This window comes from Oxyura jamaicensis, chromosome 5 (genome assembly GCF_011077185.1).
Source record: "Oxyura jamaicensis isolate SHBP4307 breed ruddy duck chromosome 5, BPBGC_Ojam_1.0, whole genome shotgun sequence".
NCBI classification, from domain to species: Eukaryota; Metazoa; Chordata; class Aves; order Anseriformes; family Anatidae; genus Oxyura; species Oxyura jamaicensis.
The window spans coordinates 36,476,744-36,500,914 of record NC_048897.1 but is presented as its reverse complement, the minus strand read 5'-3'; the positions used below and the strand labels follow the sequence as shown (position 1 = coordinate 36,500,914).

The window sequence follows — 24,171 nt, the reverse complement described above, 5'->3', positions numbered from 1 at the left end:
AAAGAGAAGCGATGCCTGATACAAGAAAAGAGCAAACCAACCTCCTAGGATGATCTCATGATAGGAAAGGGCAGAGTCTATGGACATAGTGACTCTGGTCCAGCAAATAAGCCTGCACTTTAATGAAGATTCCTGTATGTGGCTTAATATGAATGACAGGTAAAACTATTGCTAATGCTAATTAATGCTAATTACGTAAACAAATAGCTTTGCACAGGATTAGACCTGTACATTCCTTTAGTATCTATTTTGTTTGATCATGTTCCTACAAGATCAGAAATTTCAGATACCTGCCTTATTGACAAAACTTTCTGGCACGTATTTTCTCATTCTGTCTTAAATGGCACAGAGTGAGACTGACAGGGATATCTGTTTTTCTTTGGGTGAGTTATACAGCCATTTGTTCTTGATATAGAACACACATTTGAAATAAGATTGTCTGAGTGGGAAATTATAATAATAACAACAATAACAACAACAACAATAATAATGATAATAGTGTTGGTGAGAGCTGTTGAGAACATTGCCAAAACACATTTCTGAGATTAAAAACTAAACCTGGTTCAGACACTTCAAAAAAGTCTTTTAGTTACAGAATCTGAATCTAAAATCATATTTTCTTGCCAAGAATTTATATTCCCAGAAGCTGACCATACTTCTGATCCTCCTGACCCATTATTGATCAGCTCTATTTTTGCTGCTGATAAGTGTTGTTGGCATTGTTGATAATTACAGACCATCACAGAGTCAATACTAATTGAGGAGAGAACATGCATCCTCCCTGTCTTCAGCTCTGGCACAAATTACTCTTGCTAGATTGCAAAAGGAAAAGACAAAGGACATTTATCAAGGTTTTTGAAAGGCAAGTATAAATAGAAGAACTCAAAAAGCCTCCATTTCCTTGTTTTAATTCTTGATTTCCTTATTTTGTCTGATAATGTGAAAATGGGTTTAGTCTGTGGGTAAGAATGGCAAAGCCATTAAACAAATTAGTGTGTGCTTTTTCTTTTTTTCTTTTTTTCTTTTTTTTTTTTAAGTAGTGGCGTGGTTTATGGAAAGCACAAATACACAGGAGGAGGAGATGCGTTAAATAATATGAGGATACACAAATATGCAGGATACTGAACTATGGGTTATAATGGATGATTGCCTTCTCTTTCTGTTGTTTATTGTATTGTAAAGGAACTACTGAGTTTCAAGATTTTTATTTTCAGAAGACTTTGATGACTTAATTAAATCAAAGAAAGCTTCAGGTAGAAGTATAGCAGCCTACAGAGCTAGAGCTGACACATCTTTCATCTCTGCCACCTATGTCTCTTGTCACCAAAGGACAGGTTCCATAAAGGTTCAGACGAGTTCTGTCACAACTTGGTGCCTGAAATCACACTGTGGAAACAGGTTAACGGCAGATGCCACCGGTATGTTGACAGATCTAACACCCTCAGAAAGAGCAGCTACATAACTTTACATAACTTTATGGAGCATTACAGATGACCACTAATCATGACATTATTAGTACTATTGTAACACAAGTTATGAAATGTGGATATTTACTTCTGTTTTTACAGGTATAAATATAGGTTTCACACTTATGTATTAGAAAAGCAACATTGACTCCTGAATTTGATTTTCAATGGATCAATGGCTTTTATTGACAGTGATTTACCTCATGAATAACTAGCACTGGTATCTCTACAGCCTGATTCATTCAGTTTCTAAAACATAGTTTCATTTGGTATCGTACCTTTTATTACATTTCTTTTGCCTTAACTATCACTGCAATGATGAATATATTAAAAACAGCTCATGAATTATATATCAGTCTCCTCTGATTCAACAAGAGTAGTGGAAGATTCTCAGCCCAAGAAAATTACACTAAAATCAGTACATGGTGCAGGACAAAGAAACTGGGAAAAAAAAAAAAAAAAAAAAAAAAAAAAGTTTTTGAACTATCATGTACCCAATTCATTCTTTGGCAATTCTTTTTTTCTGCCTTTCGTTGCACATAGGAAGAAGTTTCCTGTTTTAAATAGGTAGTTATTTCTGACCAACATAGCACCCTGCAGTTATTTGTACTGTGTTTATTCCCATATAATTATTGCCATAATATAAGGGCTCAGCAAGATTCTTCTCATTATCTTTCCCAAATGAGAGCAAAATAAACTAGCAGTGAGCTACCAAAGAGCCAAAGCAGTGTGTGGGAGAACAGTATGGTGCTAAAAGATTAAGGATCTGTACTGCTGCCCCCTGAGCATGCATACAACAATTTTCCAGAGAGTGTGCACCAAGCGGAGTGCTGAGTGACAACTAGCATTTGCAAGCCTGAAGTTTTCCTGAAAACAACAACAAAAATCTACCACCTGTCCTGAGCTGATTGGAAAACCCAGAGCTCCTCATAGCAGCAACAGGAGGCTAGCTCCATAATAGATGTAAAGCTCTCCAACTCTACTGACTTAGGAGGACTTTTTTTTTTTTTTTTTCCAGTTTGCAGAGCTCTGGAGCTCACTTCTTGAGTCTTAACATGCCCAAAATTCATAAAAATTCATCTGTTCCTGACTGCACAGTGTAGTCAAATCAAAGGCCTTAAAGGTACAAAAATTAAGGGGTAGCTCTTCTGGATGGCAAAACATTAATACCTGACTGTTGACCCTTGTCTACTATGAAATGGATGATCAGATTAACCACTTAGGAACTTGTGATTGCTATGTTTAAAACACATAAATATATAACTAAATAAAAAGTGGTCATCTCCCCAGTTCCCAAGAGCAATAATTCTGTCCAAAAATCAGTCTTACTCTGACATATATTTGATCTTATTTAAGTATAATACGGCCTACAAAGGAGATATTTCAAAATAAATAACATCAGAATAATCTAATGGAATAATTATGTCAGAACTGTGAAGTATTGCTGGTCAAACATCCATATAGTGTGTTGCTTTCACATGCATTTTGAAAAGACTAAAATACAGTCTTTCAGAATCAGGTTATAAATCTCATTTCATACCACACAGATTGGCATAATTCTATCAAAGAACATTTATAATGTTTTCCTGTTGGAGCTTGTGAACTACTTAGACTGGAATACAAATACTTAAAACTAGTGCTTTTCATTGTATTGTGTAAATGACTCCTCAAAAAAATATTGTAAACATTCAACATTATGTTAATCACGTTTGTACTGTATGGATGACAGGATTAAATTTTCTATAGGCTTGTAGATGTGGCACAGACTGTTAAACAAGATGCTACACTCTGGGCTTATGTAAAGTGTCCTTTCTTCTGAATATAGATTATTTTGCCATCTTTGGAAAAATCAGTCTGAGCTACCTTGAAACTACAGTTGAACTCCCGTGAATAACAAGGAGCACTTTAGTCGTTCTGTTTTAGACTTTAGGCTTTTGGCTTTTGGTATCATTATGGAAATGGAAAATCTGATCGTGAAGAAGAAAAGAGTTCTCTATCCAAGTGAAGGATCAAGGGAGAACTGTGAAATCTCTTGACAGATTTCAGCGAGAGGTATAAAATAGTGGAACGTAGTGCACTAGTATAGTATTAATGCAGTAGTGCAGTCAAAGATGTACTGGAGAACATCTAGATCCTTGCTGGATATGGACTGGGAAATTTCAGAAGCCAGTTATTTAATTGCATTACACATTAAGAAAATATATTGATATGTTTTTAACAGTGTATTCAGACTGCCCAGTTACTGCACAGGATAATGCCAAATAATTGGAACTTAAGTAATAAACTCCTATGAGAATAACTTCTCTTTATGGTCAAGATTATTTATTTTCATTTAAATAAGAAAACAGACTGACAGCTTTAGATTTTTTTTGGGCTGACTACAATATCAATGGAATAATCTTTTTTTTTTTTTTTTTTTTTTTTTTTAGTTAAACAGAAAAGCAAAATATTGACGTCAATGTTTTGTTTGACTCAAATTGAAATGTTTCATTATGTCTTCAAGTTTTAAAATAGTAAAGTCTCCAAAATATGAATTCATAGATGTTTGAGCTTTTTTTTTTTTTTTAATATATATATTTAAATTGTCTGTCTCACCCCCCCAAAAAAAAAGAGAACAGGTAAGAAACACAATAAACAGCCATAAATGATCTTTTTTTCTTTTTTCTTTTTCTTTTTTTTTTTTTTTTGTCCATATATGCATTTATGCTATATTGCTATGTTCTGCATAGTATTTCTCTTTAAACTGGAGGTTGGAGACTTCAGTCAAATGTTGAATTTAAGACTGACTCATCATTTGAAACATTATACAAGCCCAGAGGCAGCTAGCCATGAGACTTATGTACATGCAGGGAAGTAAAAGGAAGACCTGGTGTGAAGGTCATGCATCCACAGTCTGCCATGATCTTTATGTCATAAAAATACTGTTTGCATGTCCACCTGGGACAAGAGTTGGGAACTGCATAGGTTGTAGATCTTGTCACCATGGTTCTGAATTGAAGGCTGATAAAAGATCATTTTACAGGATTAGTGAGCCTGGACAGCCAAAAGGACCAACCGTATCCTGGGGTGCATCAAGCATGGTATTGCTAGCCTGTTGAGGGAAGGGATTGTCCCACTCTGCTCTGTGCTGGTGGAGCCTCACCTTTAGCACTGTGTGCAGTTTTGGGTACCACAGTATAAGAAGGACATAAAACTGTTATGAGAGTGTCCAAAGACCTCATGGTGGCCTGCAGCTTCTTCACAAGGGGAGCAGAGGGGCAGGCGCTGAGCTCTGCTCTCTGGGGACAGCGACAGGACCCGAGGGAACGGCATGGAGCTGGGACAGGGGAGGTTTGGGCTGGGGGTTAGGGAAAGGTTCTGCAGTCAGAGTATGGCCAGGCACAGGGACAGGCTCCATTCAGAGCTTTTCCATTCAGAGAAATAGGCTTTCATTCAGAGATTAAACCATTGACTTTCTGAAGAAGTGCCTCTGAAGTTAAATAGATGTAGGTGGACATGGCTACAGGGCATAGTGACAATCCCAAACATGAGAAGATCCCGCCAGAAGAAGTACTTCTCTTTCCCTCACTGGTGAGGTGAAAATTTAAAAAGAAATAAAACCAGACAAGCCGGTCTCTTAGGAGAATTATTAGAAAGACAGAAGGAAGATTTTATTCATTGTATCAATGATTACTCATTTCATTGTGCACCATTTCAAGATTTTGAAAGTGAAATTTAATTTAACCTAAAGATCTGAAACTGTCTTTAAAATTACGGCCCCAGAAGTCTCCAGAGCAGCTTATGTTGGTTGGGGTAACTGCTTGTGCTGCACTCAGCAATCAGGCTTCAGTGTGGTCTGGATATATCCTCTCACAGGTCTCTCAGAAACCACTCAGAATCAAATTAGTATTATGTCTGTAATCTTGTACTTCTCTGAGGAAATCTAGTTATATTAATTTACTGAAATTCAACATGAATTTAGATTGTGGTCATTGTATTCAAAGGTAAAGATGTAAATTTTAGTCTAATAAACAACTTTACAGGTCAAAACCACATTTTCTAAGTTACTTCAGCTTTATATTAAGAAGTTTTTCAGACAAGTGTCTAATAAGGATAAAAATAACCCAAATAACAGGAAACATAAAAAAAGGAAAAAAAAAAAAAAACACCAGAAAAACAACAGAAAGTTGTCTGCTCTGGTATAAAAGAGGAACCTGCCCTATATGACATCATATTTGTCTTGTTATTGCAGGCGTGTGAGACTTCATGATGGTCAGTTTTAGAGATCAACCTCTGATAAAGCTCCCTTCAGTTCTGCTTGTGGATGTCATTGTGGTAAATGTGTCCTATCTGACCCAGACAAAATATTAATGCCTAGTGAGCTTTTTTGTTTGCTTACATTTTTCCCCTTTCTCCCCCAGATCTAAAATTTCCCTGAGTAAGTTGCTCAAGGTTACTTAGGCTAGCAACAAATTTGTGAGGAAGTAAGCAGAGATTATTTTATAAATGTACTTCTGGATATATAAGGAAGAAAGGCAGAGCAATATAGAAGCATGAACTTGGGGAAAAAATAAAAGGAAAGAAAGAAGGGAATGGATATCAAGGACTATTGAAATGGGGATAGAAGGACGAGGACTAACGGGAGCCTAATGCATCATATTGGATGGACTTGTACAACCTAACATTTAATTTCTTTCTTTGTTAAATTAAAAATGCAAGTATATATGATTGGACTAGCAAAAAGAGAGTTGATAGTGTACTTCAAGTCATTATTTATGTTTCATTGGCCAGGGTGCATTAGCCTGATTTCTTGTTTTCGTTGCAGGCATTTGGAATTATTTCAGAATATCACATTATTGAAATGTCATTTTTTCCATATGAATAATATAGCCTAGAATAAAAACACAAAGAAATAAAGCTAATAAATGCTGGGAATTTAATTCATTCCATACTGCTTCCCGAAACACATAAATCACTTTGAAATGAAGACCAGAATTGTTTAAAAAGCTAGCTAATTAATGAATATTTTCTCTTTCAGGGTTGAGAAGATTCATAACTCTCACTGAAGTAATGAAAGAGGCTTGTGTAATTGTTCTGTCTGCTCCTCATACAGAGGAAAAAAAGAAAATCATGAATATGGCAAAAGATAAAGGAATATTGATTGTAGTTACAGGGAGAAGAAAATACTACCATTGAGTAAAAGCATAATGGAAGGAGCAGGCTTAATCCTTTTGGGATGCAGGTGTGGGGAATATGGAGCACCTGAAAATCTTTAATGTGAGCTCCTGGAGAAAGTAGGGAAGAACTGATACTGCTTTGTATATGAAGCTGGGCCCTACAGAGACTGAGGGGATTGTGTGGAAGGATATGATCCTACTGCAGCAATTTGAAGGTCTGATCACTGAAGAAACACACAGAGAAAAATTTTGTTTATTGTACTTCAGCAAAGAGAACATCTGCAAATAAGCAGCTAGCTGTAATATGGATAAAGTGTGAATCTGTTTTAGGGGGTCATTCAGTAATGCAAACCCATTGGCGCAGTTTGAGGCTAACAATAAGAGAGTTGCTGCCTTACAAACTCATCTGCTATAAATGCCTGAGGAGAGAAGCTGGCTGATCACAGGGTGAGTATGAATGTCTAGGGAACAGTTTTATACACGTTTCAGCAGATGTAGGGAAGCATTACAGCTCTGATCGAGCATGCTCTGGTGGAGCATTGCAACTGGTGCCAGCCCCAGGAGCAGAGCTCATCTAGGGCAGGTGAGGGGAAAAAAATAAAAAAAATAAAATGCTGGTAGAATGAGTATGGGAATTAGGTGTCCATCAGGCTAGAGACTGTAAGAGCTTGATTTGCTGAGCAATACAGATGCCTACTGCCTATACGTGTGTGCACAGATGTATATTGCAATAAATATCAGAGGGGAAGGAGACAGAATTGAATAAAACTTTGTTACAAAGAAAAATAAGTATAAAAAAAGCTGTTAATATGAGCTTTCTACCAGCCTAGATTTAATGTGCAGTGATAGTGTTTTGTTTTTTTTAACTTCTAGTTCCGGGGTCTGATGAGTCACAGCCTGACACTTTACAGCTCAAGGCAGAAACTGAAAAAAAACACAACAGCTCACCCCTTCTTCATGGAAACTCGGATGCAGTGGCCAGCTCTGTTCTCAAACTCCCTTTTCTTGTGTGTAAGAAGCACATCTTTAAACTAGGATTTTTTCTGTTCTTCTCTAAGGCCTGACTAAACAGACCAAAATCGCCACCTAGTGAGGATAGTCTCTCAGATCACTCATTTCAGACTTCTGCAAGTACAACTGAGACAAATGTCTCCGTGTAATTTTTTGCTATATTTCTTTGACTGAAAATGCTACATAACTTGTTCTGTGCAAGAACAAATTGAGTTTGCTGAGGTGCCAGGAAAATTGGTATTTTCTAGAAAGTATGTATCCAACTATAGGGATTACTAACACCTCTCTGTGCAATCACAAGTTGATTACTTGAATATCTTTGCAGCATATTTTCAGACATCTTGAGTGAAAAGCCACGCTCAGTGTCTGCATTGGATGTCTTAATGCTTCCTGCACAGGTTGTGCTTCAAAGGGACTCTGAGTTCTTGGTCCTAGTTTCTCTGAATGAAATACTGAAAATGACTAAACTGCAAAATTGGCTAAAATTAGCAAGTTGGCAATTTTTTGCAAAGTCTGCCAGTTAAATCTACCTTGCAGAATTCTTGATGCTCATACTTCTGAGCCCTTTTCCTCTTCTGTTATTTTTATTCTGAAGCCCTTTGTGGGTTACTTCCTGTTATTGCAGAGAAATAAACTGAACATCAAGCTTCAAGACAAAACTCATAGCAAATCAGGTTCATCAAAGCGTCAAGATTTTATTAAGAATAATGATGTTTAAAACACAGTTATTTTGGACACCACCACCAGTATATTTAGGCATTTAAAATTAATGTTTTCAAGACCCTACATGCAGCAGTAAACATAGAACACAAGAAAAGGTAAGGGAAAATGCACATGGACCTCCAGATACAAGAGCTATGACTTTCAAATAACCACATGAAAAACTTCTGTGGAAATCATGAGTTTAAATAGTGGTGAGACAAGAAGAATTATTTTTTTAAAATAAATTTATTGCCATTTACTTCCCTTGGTAGAGACAGAGTTATGATGATCTCTGCTGACAAATAGTCCTGGATCCTTTTGAAATTGCTATGCCAGGCCTATCTACAGTCAAATTCTGAATCTGCTAGTGAGGTAGTAGGGATCAAAAAAATCTTCAGAACTGAAATTTTCCTTTCGAAAAGGAGCTAATTTTAAACTACTAAATGCTACGGCCTAAATTTATTTCCTGCTTTTCACAGAAATAAATCTTCTAAGTGTGAATGCTAGACTTTGTGAAGAAATGTGTTACTCAAACAGAACATTACAGGGGAATTAACAGCAGCTGCAGATTTCAGTACAACCTTAAATGTTGACTCACCAGGAATGCCTTCAGTATATGTTGCAGTATTTTACTAATTTTGTTATGAGTTCCCATAGGAATTTGTGGACTCGACTGACACACTACATTATGCACGTAACAGCCATGCAGATGGGTAAGGAAGGTTGGCACTGCTCTTGTCAAAATAGGTGACCAGGAAATAGTCAACTTTATTTCACACATTTCTGGCACTAACACTGCAACAAATATGAATGTGAATGCAATATTGATTTCCTGTACAACTTCTTGGTATGAAGCTTTCAGTTAGGTTGGTTATGCTACGCAAAACCTGTATGTTCTGAGCTGCCAGTCAGTGATGTGTGCCCATATACTCTGTGTCAGGAAAGAGAGCTAATTTCTGCCTGCATGGAGTTTCCATGAGTGTATCAGCAGTCATCGTTTGACCTTTTCTGAGTTCTGACGATGAGCAGAAAATTTAGTTTGCAAAAGATATTTATTGTGTTGTAGACCATCAGGATAAGCAAAGAAGTTGGGTGAAGCCATGTGTTTATTCTCTCATTCAATATTAATCTTAGGAATTGCTTCATAAATACTTGGCATAGTTGAAGATTCTGTTGCACTCTAAGCCTTAGGGTTTTTTACTTTCCTTCTCATTCAGGAGTTCTTGGGTCTTCTAAGGTGAAAAGCTACCTCAGAAGATGAGTTTGCTGTAAACTAGCCCACTTTGTGAGATCCTGGAGCTGTGATACATGAGAGCTTTGTGAGATACCTGGTGCTTCAGACTAGGATACATGCAGGAACAGTGCAAGGGAAGAAAAGGGAAACGGGAAGAGCTGTGTCCCGAGGTCATTGGCTGTGTACCCTCACACCCAGTACACCTGTAGTATGTCTGGATGGGCTGCAGAAATCTGAATTGGAAGAGCCCATAAGATCTGTTGAACCAGGAGGGTGACCTGATGTGCATGCTGTACTGCTGTGGCTCAGTTTTGCATCTGGCATCAGTAGTCTGTTCAAGGGAATAGGAGGGAGAGGATATTTTTAACTGGAGTTGTCATTTTCCAGCCCAGCCTTTTTTCTTTATTCACATTGGAGTGAAGCTGCTAATATATATAAGTTTGCCAGGAAAGATCATCTCATCAGTCAAGCCTGCTTGGCCTCATAAGTTTATCTGCTTTTAAGGATGTGAACCTAACCTGCCCATGTTGCCTTTACAAGATAACTGCATTGTCCTCACAGTGTTTCCTCACACATGTAGTTAAATATGTGAAACAGAAGGCCATGTATGGACCTCTCCTTTAGACTGTGGCTTTCTGGATGTAGAACTTGCCATCACACCTGCAAGGGCATAAGAAGAAGAAAACTGAGAGGACAATTTTTCCAATAGCTTGATGTATCTCTAGGATAGGGCTGGGATCTCATTGGGCTGGGCACAAATAACTGTGATAAAGTGTTAGAAATTTAACATTAGAATGTTCCTAGGTGCCATTTTTCATCTGGGGTGGGAAAAAGAGCCATTACTTTGCATATCTACAAAAGTCATGGTTTTAAAAGTCAAAATAAAGCTTCATCTGGGATTGAATATAGCACAGATTTGGGAATATTACCACCAGCCCTTGGAAAAAGACTGTGAAGGTCATTGCTGATGATAAATATCCTTCAATATCTCATCTGAAAGACAATGAGCTGCATCTAGATGATTTAAAGAGCCATAGCAAAAAAAAAACCACAAACAAACAACAACAAAAAACCACCACAGGGTGAGGCACAAGGTGCACCCCTATTTTACCAGGAAAAGTTTCTTCACCGAAAAGGTGGTTGCACACTGGAACAGGCTCCCCAGTGGAGTTGTCACTGCACCAAGCCTGTCTGAATTTAAGAAGTGATTGGACTGTGCACTTAGTCACATGGTCTAAACTTTTGGGTAGACCTGTGCGGTGCCAGGAGTTGGACTTGATGATCCTTATGGGTCTCTTCCAACTCGGGATATTCTATGATTCTATGATTTATTGCATTGTTATATGAACTGAATATAAAACTAAATATGGTGTTTACTTGTATGTTTATATGTGATTAGATACCAGTATTGTGTGTGCCCAGATATACCAGTATCTGGGTGTGCTTTTACCCAGTCTGTCACCATCTCAATTTCTCATCCAGCAACAGACTTTGCATTTACCAGGGGGGTTAAAAAAAAAAAAAAAAAAAAAGAAAAAAAAAAAGGTGATAAAAGAAAATAATCTGTTGTCCCTGGTATTGAACCACTAACCAAGAGGTTGCTATAGCAATAATATTTCCAAAAATACTAAATTTAAAGTAACAGCTCATGAGAGCTACCTCAGCTTTTGTGAAATGTGGTCTTTTTTATTTTTCAGGTTCACGCACACTCCACTGGACATCTGTATCCTCTGTCATCAAAATATACAAAGTCAATTGAAAAAAAGGGGGGAGAAGGGGAGATAGAAAAGGGATTAACCTTTTTTTTTTTTTTTTTTTTTTTTTTTTGTGGGTGTTTCATACCTCCCACCGTTCTACCATTTCTATTTTACATTAGTTACTATGATGAGATCATTATATGTAAGTGTGCACTTTGACATTCAGTGAGAGGTGCTACAGAGACATGTTGTAGCTCTGATGTATACAGGCTGTACTTCAGATGCAGCATGGGGTGACTGAGCTGCCCGGGCACAGGTGAGGATCTGACTATCTCGATGCAAGCTGATAAGCTGATAGAGCATCTTCGTTACTGTTTTCTGTTTTGTTTGTGTATGTGTTTTATTTGTTTATTTTGCTAAAAGCCTCAGCTCAGAAAACAGTTTGTCTTTCTAGGATATTAAAAGATGTGAAATTGCTTGGTTGCTTTTAATTCACTGTTGGACAGCCAAAAACTCCCTGTGCCAGCTTAGGCTAGCTTTTTATCAGTAACACAGACATTGTGGTGCAGCAATAGAAAAGGAAGAAAGAAACCTTTAGGATACACACCAGGAGTTTTCTTGCCATGCCCCACCCTCTTTATCAATGCCAGGCCGTGGCTTATCAGATGCAAGTACAGTGGAGCAGGTGGCATCAGGCAGGGGCAAGCTGCTGTCTTGCAGGGCTCTGGGACCATGAGGAGCTGAAGGAAAACCCTGGCCATTAGCAGCATCCGTGCCCTGGGTGCAGCAGTTGCTCCAGGACCATGCTGTATGCAGGACCAAACTTAAATTCCCTTCCTTACAGCAGGACAGGTAACCCAGGCTTTTCCTTCTTGCAGCCTCATTCTGCACAAGTGGCTGCTCTGCCTTTGAGGTCGTGTTGGTCCCAAATGCCCTAGTGCTCCCACCCTTTTACCTTCCCTATGGTGAGTGGAGACAGTGAGCAAACATGATGCAGCTTTACCATGTTAGAAAATGGAGAACTATACCTATGATAACAGTTACAATACTAGTAAGTAATGTGAAAAGTGGCATGTGGCTAAACAATGACATTGCACTCCCTTACTGGCATAAAAGTGAGAGTCTCTGAAGCTTGTCACTGGAGTAATTAGAATCATTTTAGTAACATTGTTCTCTGTGAATGGAAACAGGAGGTGGAATATTTTAATCTCATAGCTCAAATTCACACTTCCTTCAATTTTCCCAGTTGCTCTGAAGTTAGACATGTTAAACATGTTAAAAAAAAAAGTTAGACAAGAGTTTCTGTTAGTCTTTGTTAGTCTACAACCATGTGAGTCAGGACTGACCCCAGTGACATTAAGAAAACAAAGCTGATGTGTAATTGCATCAGAAAAGAACAATGATGTGCATCATGAGGCAGCTCATGGCTAATATTCTAGGAAACACAGGTCAAATGAAGTCTAAACTCCACCAGCGAAGTCTCCATGGTTCTCTGAAACTTCCAAGGTTAAGAGGCTGAGCTATATCTGCTGGACTACTGGGAGATGGATTCTGCTTTAAGTGAATTAATGACATATAAAACCACCTCTGCTGTTACTGTGCTGACAATATCATTTGGCACTGATATTTCATACCCTACAGATATAGTTAATAACAGATATATAATACAGATATAGTAACTTAGTTAAAGTTACCATCATGGCCTTTAATTAACCTTATTCTTACTGTATAGATTGGGAAGTGAGATAGGAAGTACAGTGTCTCACTGAGGAATGCATTTATTGCTATTAAATAGATCTTTGGATTTTTATAAACTCTTTTCTGTAAAAAATGTTCTTGCCTTTTAAGTGGTTTCTATGAATTTGCACCTGGTTTTTTGCCTGCAGAACTATTAGGAATACATATTCTACATGGAATATTTAGTAATATTATTACTAAATGCACTATGCACAGCATGGGTTGGAGCCTTCATGAAGACATTTTTCACTGCGGAATTCCCTCCTATAATACTGCGTGATTCCGAAAAGAATATAGATGTCCATTTTCATACAGGAAATTTGGTCAAGCTGGGACAAACAAATTTAGAGAGAAAATGAAAAAGATTGAAAATTTTTAGCTATGTCAGAGTAATGAGGTAAATACACAAATAACTGAAGTACAGGACATTGCAATCTCAGTTTCCTCATTTTACCAGAGGGTTGTTATTTCAACAGATGAAGTGAGCATTTCAGAGCAGCCTAAGGGATTAGGAACCTATGTTTTATCTTCATAAAGTAGACACCTAATTTATCGGAGTTCCTTCAAGTAGCCTAGCCTGTGGGTCAGACATAGTTGTTGTTTTCCTTTATCTTAAGCGGATCTTCAGTAAGGCAGGGACATACTATAAGAAATGATGCTACAAAAAACATCCACACATAAAAATAGAAGCTGACCCAAGCTAGGGCTTTCATGAGCAAAGGCAGAAAATTGAAATGTATTAAATCTCAGGGCCATTTTTTTTGGAAATAAAGCTCTGTGCACACTGTCAGAGCCCCAAGTTTCCCTACAGACTCTGCAGCCTCTTCCCCTGCCTTCTTGGGTTTGATTGCCTGTGTGGAGGCCAGCACTGATGTGCTGCCATGCAACACAGGGCCAGGTGGGTGGGAGAGGAAGCTGGAAAGATTTTTGGTGGTGATCTCTCCTCCTTGGCACAGGAGCTGCTTGTAAGCTCAGGCACTTGCCCTGTGCCCTCACCTGAGACGCATCTCGGGAACATGGTGCTTTGATGATCCTTGTAGTTTGATGATCCTGACCTTGACTTGCTGACTTGGCTTCCTGGCTCAACCTCAGACTTGCCTTGTCACTATGGCACATCCATGTGATTTGTCCACTGATTGGACAGCTGTTGGCTGATGCTGGTTACCGTCACCAGATCTGCTCTGCACACCTCACTTGGGTGCTGTGGGATTGCATGGCTTTTTGGTGAGGATACTGCCCTGCTCACCTTGCTGTCATCCTCAGCACCTGGTTACCTTGCAGAGCAGCCAGCTCTCACAGCTTCCCAACACACAGGTTAAATTTGACTCAGTTTTGTTGTTTAGCTTTAGCTTTCATTATCCCTTATTAATATAATAATAATAATAAAATCACATAAAGGAATTAACTTTCCAACCTTTTTGGCACATGAAAGGTCTAGAAATAAACAAAGTTCTTTTTTTTTTTTCCATGAAGTTAGTGAATCTTGGTTCTGCTTTTATTCCAGTGCAGCAGTGAAGTTTCACATTCTGTTGCAAAATACATTGTGTTCTTAGGTCAGCACAGGGACATGTTTGTGGTGAAGTAGTTTGTGCTGCTGTTCACATACTTTTTCTTCATAGCATATAAACAGAATTACAGAAAACAAAAACAAATGTGAAAACAAAATCCAGTAAAAGGATTAATGGAAACACAGAAGGGAAGGGAATCTACATTTTTTGAAGAGGAAGGTAACAGCCAGAATAGTGACATACATATTTATAAAAGTTCGTGGGATCACAGGAGAATTCTGGTTGGAAGGGACTTCAGGAAGTCTCTAGTTCAACCTTGCACTCCAAGCAAGGTCTGCTATGAGGCCTGACCAGGTTTTTCAAGGGCTTTGTACAGTTGGGTCTTCAAAATCTGCAAGGATGGAGTGTGCAATACATCTTTGTGCAACCTGCTCCATTGCTTGGCAGTCCTCATAGTTCAAAAATTTTCACTTATATCGAATCTGACCCTTCTTGTTTTGAGTTATGTGCGTTTCTTGTCCTTCTGCTACGCACAGCTGTGAAAAGCTTGGCTCTGTCTTCTTAACACTCTCCCTACAGATATCGTAAGTCTGACATTAGGACCCCCAAAGTCTTCTCTTCTCCAGGCTGAACAAGCCCAACTTCCTCAGCCTCTCAACTTCCCCTCTCAGAATGTGAAATTAATTGAAAATATAAATAGACACAACCAGGAACTCGTGAAAACAAAAGTGGCTCTTTGTAATGGAGAAAGGAATAATTTCCATGCAAAAATTTCAGTGCTGCTTGTGATCACTGTTGTGATCACTGTGTGCTGGTCCTCCAAGTATAATGTCAGTCTTAGAATTGTGCTGAAAAGTGCTAGTCCAAATTCTTTCCATTACAGACTTGCAGATGGGGTTATTTTTGATGAAAAGATTTATTTTTTTCCTCTATGAAACTGGAAAACCACCAAAATCAAACATTCTTCCTGGAAACTGACCTAAAGTGAAAAGTTTACAAGGAGACAAAGAAAACCCCATAGTGTTTTGATTGTCTTTTCACAGGGACAGGTGCCCGCTACTACCAGTGAATCACAGCAATTGCAGGGAGTCTGCATGTGACCAGATCCCTGTGTTAATAGCTCTACTTTTGATTTGTGCTAATTTCAACCCTTTTAAAATTTGGGATCCTTTGCTGCCATTCTTATTAGCTATTGGTCCATTCTTGTTCTTTGCTGTTTTTTTAGTATAGTTAGTTGGTTTGTTTGATTTTTTGTAAAACTGGCTGACTGAGAGCTCAGCCAGTAACTCTAGCTGAAGCCTCCATCTGCAGTTAAATAAGTGGATATAGACCTCCTTGCTCTGTTGACTCCATAAGAACAAACAAACAAATAGAAAAACCCACTCGAAATTACAGTCAAAATAAGCAAGACTAAAGAGTGGTCTTTTGTGTTGCGGAGATGTGAAACCTCACCTTCCATTCCTTTCCTTTCCTCCTTGTGCATATCAGGAAAAATTTCATCTGACTTACACCATTGGTGGCTAGAATCTGGTCCCTTACATACACTCTAAGTAATGAATCTTCAACTATCTGAAACCCAATACTCATATTGTAACGAAAAGACATGATATAATTATACATTAGGACATTTTCCAAAGGAGATCAAAGTTAAGTCTCTGTCTCCACTAGGTAAACAATTTTAAGAAGTGGCTAATCGGAGGGGTATGCTGAAGGAGAACATGAGCAGTTACTGAAAGAAAGGTATCTTCATAGTACCATCATATCAGAGAAAAGATTGAACATCCTCTCTCTGTCTGCTCCTTTGTCAATCATTTGAATGATCTGTGTTTGTGTGCATTCTTTATTCATTTCTTCCACAGATTTAAAAACAATCCTACATAAGGCTCCTTCACAGCTAAGCTTCAGGTTTTTAATAAAACTGCAAAAAAAAAAAAAAAAAAAATGACTGGTTAAGAGGACTTCAGCCTTCTTCCAGCTGAGTACATGTATGCCCAGCACATGGATTAGCTAGCAATCTGAGACAGGAGGCAGTTGGGTGGGGAATCTTCCTTTGTTCAGCGTGTCACGTTCACCTTTCTTGACTATGTTTGTTTGTTGATTTATGTACCACATCTGTTTTAAAGATACATGATGATGCTCCCTCAATTTCATTGACCCTGCAATAAGTTCTCATTAGTTCCAGCTGCTGGCTTCACTTAGATTAGTATACTTATGGGGTATTTCCTAGGTATAGATGGCAGAAGAGTTCTCCTTTCTTTTCCCTTTATGTTATCCACTTTTTCTTTGACTATGCTCTTGCAGCCATTTTTGAGAGAGTCTCAGTTTCACAGCAAGTTCTGTAGGTGATATTGCTCTTTGTAGTAGAACTGCACAGAGTATGTTCTTCCAGTTGGTTTCCCTCAGGCTTTCGTAAGAATAAGCAACACCTGAGCAAATTCAGAATGTCTGTCTGTGCAGTTTCACTCACAAAGCAGTAAAGAATTGGATCGGCAATGCAGTTCAAACTTGTTAAGGCTTGTGTGATTCTGTAGATCTTATACATCAACTGCAAAAACTGGGGGTTGGAGTACGGTTCTTTGATGCTACGAATAAACAATACAACATGATAAGGCGTGAAGCAAAGAATGAAAGTAACTGTGATATTCAATATAAGTTTCCTGATTTTTTTCTTTTCTTCATCTACTGTGGCTTGATTACACCTCACTGCTTGGTAGATTTTATGATAGCAAAACACAATGATTATCAAAGGGACCAGGTACCCTGAGCATATCCGGAGTAAATTTATCTGTGCCTGCCACCGTTCCAGGGGGTATTTATCATAACATAACGTATGATTAGTGGAATTGCAAGGATCACTGAATACTTCTTTGTTCATCAGTATGACAGAATTCAAGATGCCTTCCAGAAGCCAAACAATTATGCTGACAATCAGTGAAAATCTCCTTGTGCGCAAGTGCTGCAGCTTCAAGGGGTGAACTAATGCCAGGTACCTGTTGACAGAGATGCAAGCAAGGAATGCAGTGCTAGTGTAGAAATTCATATACATAAGGAAGGCAGAAATCTGACAAAGCATGGCAGAGAGCCTCCAGTTATCTCCATTCCAGGCATAATCAATCCACAGAGGCAGAATCACAGAGTACAAAAGGTCAGCCAGGGATAGACTGAAGAGGTAGACTGCTAACTCATTCTTTTTCCTCACTTGAATGCAAGACACATAGAGGGATATGCAGTTGATGGGAATACTGATGACCATCACAATGCTGTACACAAATGGAAACAAATACTTATCCAGTGTGTGATCATCATGGCACTTAGCAGTGTTGTTCATTGTCCACCCTGAGGAGTTTTGTGCCAATTCCAGCCCAGATGCAATAAAAAACCCTCTGTAGTCTGATGGATGGTCATCTGTTAGTTCTTCAGGACCTGGTTGGTAAGATTCCATCTTTCTGTTGTCAAAAAGGAAAAATATCAGCTATAACAACATTTCTTGACTTCTTGGTGGTATTATTTTTTTGAAGAAATCAATTCTTTGTAGGAGATCAAAAGTTTTACATACTCCTGGATGGACACATGCAGAGGAAGAACCCCAGTGTGTAAGGTCAAGGTCAGTCATATGCAAGCTTACACAGCAGAAGCAGTATGAGACACTTCCAGAGGGGTAGGGTGCTGGAATCAAAGGTCTCTCTTGTGAGGCGGTCGAAGAAGATCAGAAAGTGCACCACAAATAATAAACAAGAGTGAAATAGGGTGCTGGCCATATGGCAGATTTCTTATCCTTAGTGCTCTCCTCCTCTTTAAAACAATGTAGTAACAAAGACTCAGGTCTTTGATCAGGGATTCAGGTACTTCCACATGTTGGTGTATGCTCAGAAGAGGAGAACATGGCTGATATGCATTCCTATTACTAATCACTCTCTTGTGACATCTGCACATTTCCCTAATTCCCCACCCCTCCTTAGTATGTGATCCCCCAAGAGCTTGCCATCAATATTGCTATTCCAGCAAAGGTTACAGCGTGTAACCTTCATGTGAAACCTGGCAAGCTACTGGATTCTTGCATGCACAGGAGAATCTGCCAGGCTTAATTCTCAGATCAGATGGAGACTCTCTGAGTACAATTTTTTATTTACAATTCTTTCTTCTAAGAAATTGTGGTTGCCTTGCATGAGTTTGTAAAATCATCAGCACTTAAGCTTGTCTTAGGCACTACAAGAGCCATGGTGTCAACAACTTCAACATGAAAATATCAGTAAAATGGCAGCTCTGAGTAAGAAATGGGACAGGAGGAGTTGGCTGCATAAGTTTTAGAAGCATTAAGAAGAGCTGACCTTTCAGTAAGAAAGGGTGTACTATCATAGCTATGAGACAATTGGTACTCACTGGTTACGTCACAGCTCTGACATTCAGTAATCCCCTTCTCCAGAGATCTAACCAAAAAATTCAGGAAACACAAGCATGCAGAATACTTGCTGTGGTCCAGCTCTGTTGACAAATACACTGCTTCAGAGATCACCGCTAACAATTTATCTGTGGTTTGAGTCTAGACTGCCAGCAGAGGAGGTGAAGTGGTTGTAGAATGAGTAGGTTGCAAGATAGAACTGTCTACAACTATTCTCACAAAGGAAACAGCTCAAACTGAAAACAATTTATGGTGCAGGGATTTTCCTATGTGGTGGGCAAACTCATTCTGCCCTTTACGGGTCTGATGCATGTGTGTGGAGGTTTGTGGGTTTGTCAGAGAAACCCATGTAGGTTTATTTACTGTTCAGAAGCTATTACATGGATCTCTCTTTTCTATAGAGAAACTTTCACTTTTTCAGGAAATAAAAAGGAGCAATCACATAAACAGTCAGGAAGCACACACTTCTTTTAACCAGCCACTGATTTATTTGATTGAATTGGCTCACTTTTCGCAGTTAGTCCTAAATTCATTCACATGCTTGAAAGATAGCAAAAATTCTTGAGAAAGACTTCTCAGTTTATTCCACTGAGAAGCTTTACTTATATGATGCCTAGTTGAAAAAAGTAGTGCCTATACGTAAGACATACATAAGAAATATGCTTTTCAGTGTGGTTTATTAAAACCGCACAGTATATAGGGCATCATGGGCTCACCAATATAGGTATCACACATTAAACATCTAGCTCTAGAAATTGGATCCCAGGGTTTCTCTGCCCCACTTCTCACCAAAAGCAAAGCACATATACGCAGACCAATAAGTAACAGATAAAATACATACCTCTTCTTTGTATGATTTTTAGCATATTTTTTCCTATAACAGGTCTAACAGGGAATTGTGCCCTTTCAGAAGCATGTATGTAATGCAGTAAGTGGATGAGGCAGTGTTTATACTAGGCGCATGACTGAGAAATTGGAATTCCTTCTCCTCCCCCACAAACTCTTTCTCCATTGTTAATTGACTTGCTTTATTATAGACTCATCCTCCTTACAAGCTCCCGACTTGTGTTCATGTTACACACCACAGATCCTCCCACAGCTAGCTAAATCAGCTCTTTCAAACCTAGGCACAGACCAACTAACTTACCTTTAACCTTCTCTTTTTAACTCACTGTTTCTAAAAGTTTTCCTCTCTCGATCTTACTGATCATAGGTAAACCACCTGTGACCACTTTATATTGCAGTCATCTGAATAAATTGCATGTTCTTTAAGGCAAGACCTTGCTTTGCTCTTCTGCCACCTGCCTTAAGGAACTAACATTTTAAGCTCTAACTGGATTATGGCAGGCTGGGACACTGAAGATGGGATTCAAAAAGAGAGCTAAGACGATGTGAAAGTTACCACCTCAGCAATTTTTTCTGTCCTTGTTCACAGGTCACTTCACCCCATGGCTTTCTTTTATGTTCAACTACTATCATCAACAGTTTCTATGAACAAAGCTCAGAAGGCAGTCTGGAATTCCTCAGGTAATCCATGTCCTAGCTTTGATGACACATCAATGCTACTTATAGGAGGATATTCTTTCAGTGACAACAATAACAAAAAGTGTGTCATTTTGGCATGTATTGACCTATGCTGAAGTGTGTCAAAGAGCCAGCAAATGAAGTAGATCATAATGTATGTTGTAGTATCTTGCACAGAAATATAAAAGCAAAAAGCACAGTTTTGCATCTGATTATAACACGTTTCGCTACAGTTATTTGGGGTCTTGTCTCAGAGGAATCTGTCCATACCATTCTTCCTTACATAGCACTTTTCTGATAAATTGGACTATGTAACACAAGATTATTTTTCTTACCTGAAAGCATGATCTGAAGCATTCCATGTTTTTTCTCAGCTCCTGAGCGTACCTGCTAGTTTTATTCAGGAAGATGGTATTGGCTTACAAGCACCCTGAAACACAATGTTTAGTAATTTTTCCCATTTACTGTTAGAATTTTTCTAAAAATCTGTCAAGGAATTTCTGTTTAAAGATACTGCCTAATGGTTTGTCTTTCATGATTCAAACCGTCTGTGACTCAAAGGTCTCCCCTTATTTAGTAGACTTGTTTTGGTATCAGATGTGTACCAATGAAAAAAAATAAATCTATGTATATATTTCTCAACAACCAATTCTCTCTTTTAGACAGATTATTCAATGATTATAATTTTCTCAATCTCTTTATCATTTTGCTGCAGAAATCCTGCTGTTAAGAGAACTCTGAAAAAATAAAATAACTAGCAATAAGACATAAAATTTAAGAAGTGGACTAGCAAATGTTATGCTTCAAGTAATATATGCAAACAAACCCGTAAATGAACCCTGTGCATGTTACATATTGTATTTGTATTGATGCATTTCCACAGTATCTAATTTGGATTCAAAGAGAACTTTACACACTCTCTGCATTTACGACATTTTGTAAGCAACAAAGTAAGCAAGCAACTATCCTTTCATAAGCACAAATGCAAAACGGATATTCCATACTCTTTTCTGTAAACAACTTTTTAAGGGGAGAACGGAGGAGTTTTTTTTTATTATTATTTTTTAAATGTAAGAATCCTACTTAGTTTGGGAAATTAGGGAAGATGGAGAAGACTGTAAGGATTTTGTGTTACTAACAGAGCTCAGTCACTAATTAGAAATATATAGAGACTAGATAGAATCACCAGCTTAATCTTGGCAACATCCACAACCAATACATTACCATTATATGTCCTCTACTTAAAATTCAAGTTCATAAAGGACAAGTTGCTGTAAGCAATATTCATTACAATATAGTATATTTTTGCATGTACTTTGCCTAGTAGGTAAGATTCAGGGGAAGAAAACATGTCTGCTAGATATGCAGAGCAGCTGCTGTACCAGTGCTACTGTGTATCAACCATAAGGTGGATGGACAGATGTGTTTTTGATTTTTTTTTCTCTAAACAATATCAACAACAGACTGGTTTTTGTTCTTAAAATAAGAAGTTGATTTCCTCAAGTAGAGGGACCACCCATAGCTGGATCTTTTCTATAATGAGAAGATCTCAAAACTTAATGCTGAAAACCTTAACAGTTTAGGAGAGTTGAAATATGTCCTTGAGTAACATGGTCTTTTTTGCTTAAAATGAACAGCACTTTTTCATATACTACACTAAATTTTGCTCACAGCCCTCTGAGATTCTGTAGACACTCAAGCAGGTCTAAAAGAGTTCAGCCTTTGAGATACACTTTATGGATTATTGTATAGAGCATAAACAAATTCATTAACATGAGCAAATAGAAAAAATACTTTTTTTTTTTTTTTTTTTTTTTTTTTTAAGGATGTAGACCACACAGGTGAATGTTATTTTGCTATAGCTTTCTGTGCCTCATGTTTTCCTCTAGGCATACAGAAAGATGCTGTACAAAACATTTTCACGTACATGATGCTTGGTATTCTAAGAAGATACTTTTAGAACAGTTTGTTTTTCTGCTAAGTTTGAAGGATTGTGTATATTCACAAAAATAATGCTGAGTACCTTATTAATGCAATAAGTTACTAAAGAACAATAATAGAAGAGCTTTTGGAACCCTCTGTGAGGTTTGAGGCAATTTTACAATGAGGACAGGACAGCTCAGAATCCTGAAAACTCATACCCAAATACTTTTCTTCTCCATCCTTCCTTCCCTCTCCTAAGCAATAGGTATTATGGTCAAGGCAATACCACTAAAACAATCAGACAAGCTGGCATGTCTTTTCTAACTCATCCTTTCAATGTTGCTCGCCTTCTTACCTCATGTTTTGCATGTTCTGGGAGTGAAATACTCCTCCCAGAGCAGTCTTTTCCAGCCTGTTTTTTGTCCCTTCTCCTTATTGCGTGATGTCAGCATCACATTATGGAGAGACAGGATAAAACCTGTACCACAACATTAATAGTCTATCTGCTAACTTATTGGATTTTGTACTCTTACCTAGACAGCCATGTGCTCCCGCGTAGCAGTTTTATTCCATCAGTAGTGCAACCAGACTCTGGTTCTGAGAAGAGAAACCACTTCATCAGATAAAGGAAAAGGAAGTTGCTCTTAGATACACAAATGAAGCAACTGCTTACAAGCCTCTTAATTTTTTTCACTTCTCCCCCCCCCTTTTTTTTTTTTAAAAAAAAACACCACCACCAAAAAAAGACAACATACTTATTAGGAAGTATAAAAATTATAAAACAATATAAATATAACTATAAATCATAAAACAATATATAAAAAACCAAGATCAGTAAATCTGGCTGTATTTTCAGTATTTCCACATAAATGGAACAGCTTTATTTGTATGTGTTCAAAACGTAGAAGCTTTTTTTGACCAGAAGACTTGGCACTTTCCCTTTCCAACAAATCTATCACAGAATCAAAAAAAAAAAAAAAAAAGACTAGAGAAAAACCCATAAAAATACATCATAAGGATTTTAGGAGTTTGTTCAAAAAGAGTTTAATTATTTTCAGGATCTCTGTTACTTTTTTTTCTGTTTGCCTGCTGATGGGAGCAAGTTTGTGCACAGTGTTAGTTAACAGGGGATAACATAATTTCATGCACTTCAACATTTTGTACATTTGTATATTTTTATATAAACTGAATATGAGATTGTATGCTGCTTTCATGGGGCTGTTTCTTTTAATAGATAATTCAATTAAGGGAAAAAATGTTACATAGGCCCAATTTCTGATTTACCTCTGTGATCAGAATAATTTATTGTGTGCTCTGATTTTTCCATAAATGTTGTTTAGAAAGATTGATGTCTGCTTCTAAGAAATTGGGAACAATTTCATTTTAAATGTACATCTATTGTGTAATACAAAAACTGGCCTATTTGATGATTCAGATGCTAAGGAGAAATGAAACAGATGGGCAAATTTAAACCTCTCAAATCCTAACTTCTCTGAGAACAGTTCTATAATATTTAACCACTGGATGCAGAGATTTGTTCCCCCCCCTCCCCCCCCCTATTATTATTATTATTATTATTATTATTATTATTATTATTATTTTATTGCTTGTATATGAGCTTACAAAAGGTTCAGATCACACATCTTTGTATGATGGACAAAGACGTACAAAAAAAAAGCACAGAATTTAAAGGTAAAAGCCTGGCTGAGATTCCTAACCCTGAATAAAAGTCTTTATAGTCCCATCATCCTCTTTTTCCCACCAAAACAGATTTCAAATATATTACCCTTCACCAGGTGAAAAGGGGAGGTGTT

The 24,171-nt window shown here is 37.8% G+C and overlaps 1 protein-coding gene across 3 annotated transcripts; it reads right to left on the bottom strand.

The window, feature by feature from the left end:
- Positions 1–14,456: 14,456 nt before the first annotated feature.
- Positions 14,457–23,010, bottom strand: GPR65 (G protein-coupled receptor 65). Of its 3 annotated transcripts, XM_035327491.1 has the most exons (3): positions 22,891–23,010; positions 20,770–20,864; positions 14,457–17,957 (listed from the first exon to the last, which is right to left on the bottom strand). In XM_035327491.1, the coding sequence occupies exon 3, from the start codon at positions 17,951–17,953 to the stop codon at positions 16,799–16,801; it is 1,155 nt and encodes a 384-aa protein (XP_035183382.1). In that variant the 5' UTR covers positions 17,954–17,957; positions 20,770–20,864; positions 22,891–23,010; the 3' UTR covers positions 14,457–16,798. The 3 variants fall into 3 exon arrangements, with proteins under 3 accessions (XP_035183382.1, XP_035183384.1, XP_035183383.1); XM_035327493.1 differs by lacking the exons at positions 20,770–20,864; positions 22,891–23,010 and adding an exon at positions 19,752–20,729; XM_035327492.1 differs by lacking the exons at positions 20,770–20,864; positions 22,891–23,010 and adding an exon at positions 18,892–19,674.
- Positions 23,011–24,171: the final 1,161 nt, after the last annotated feature.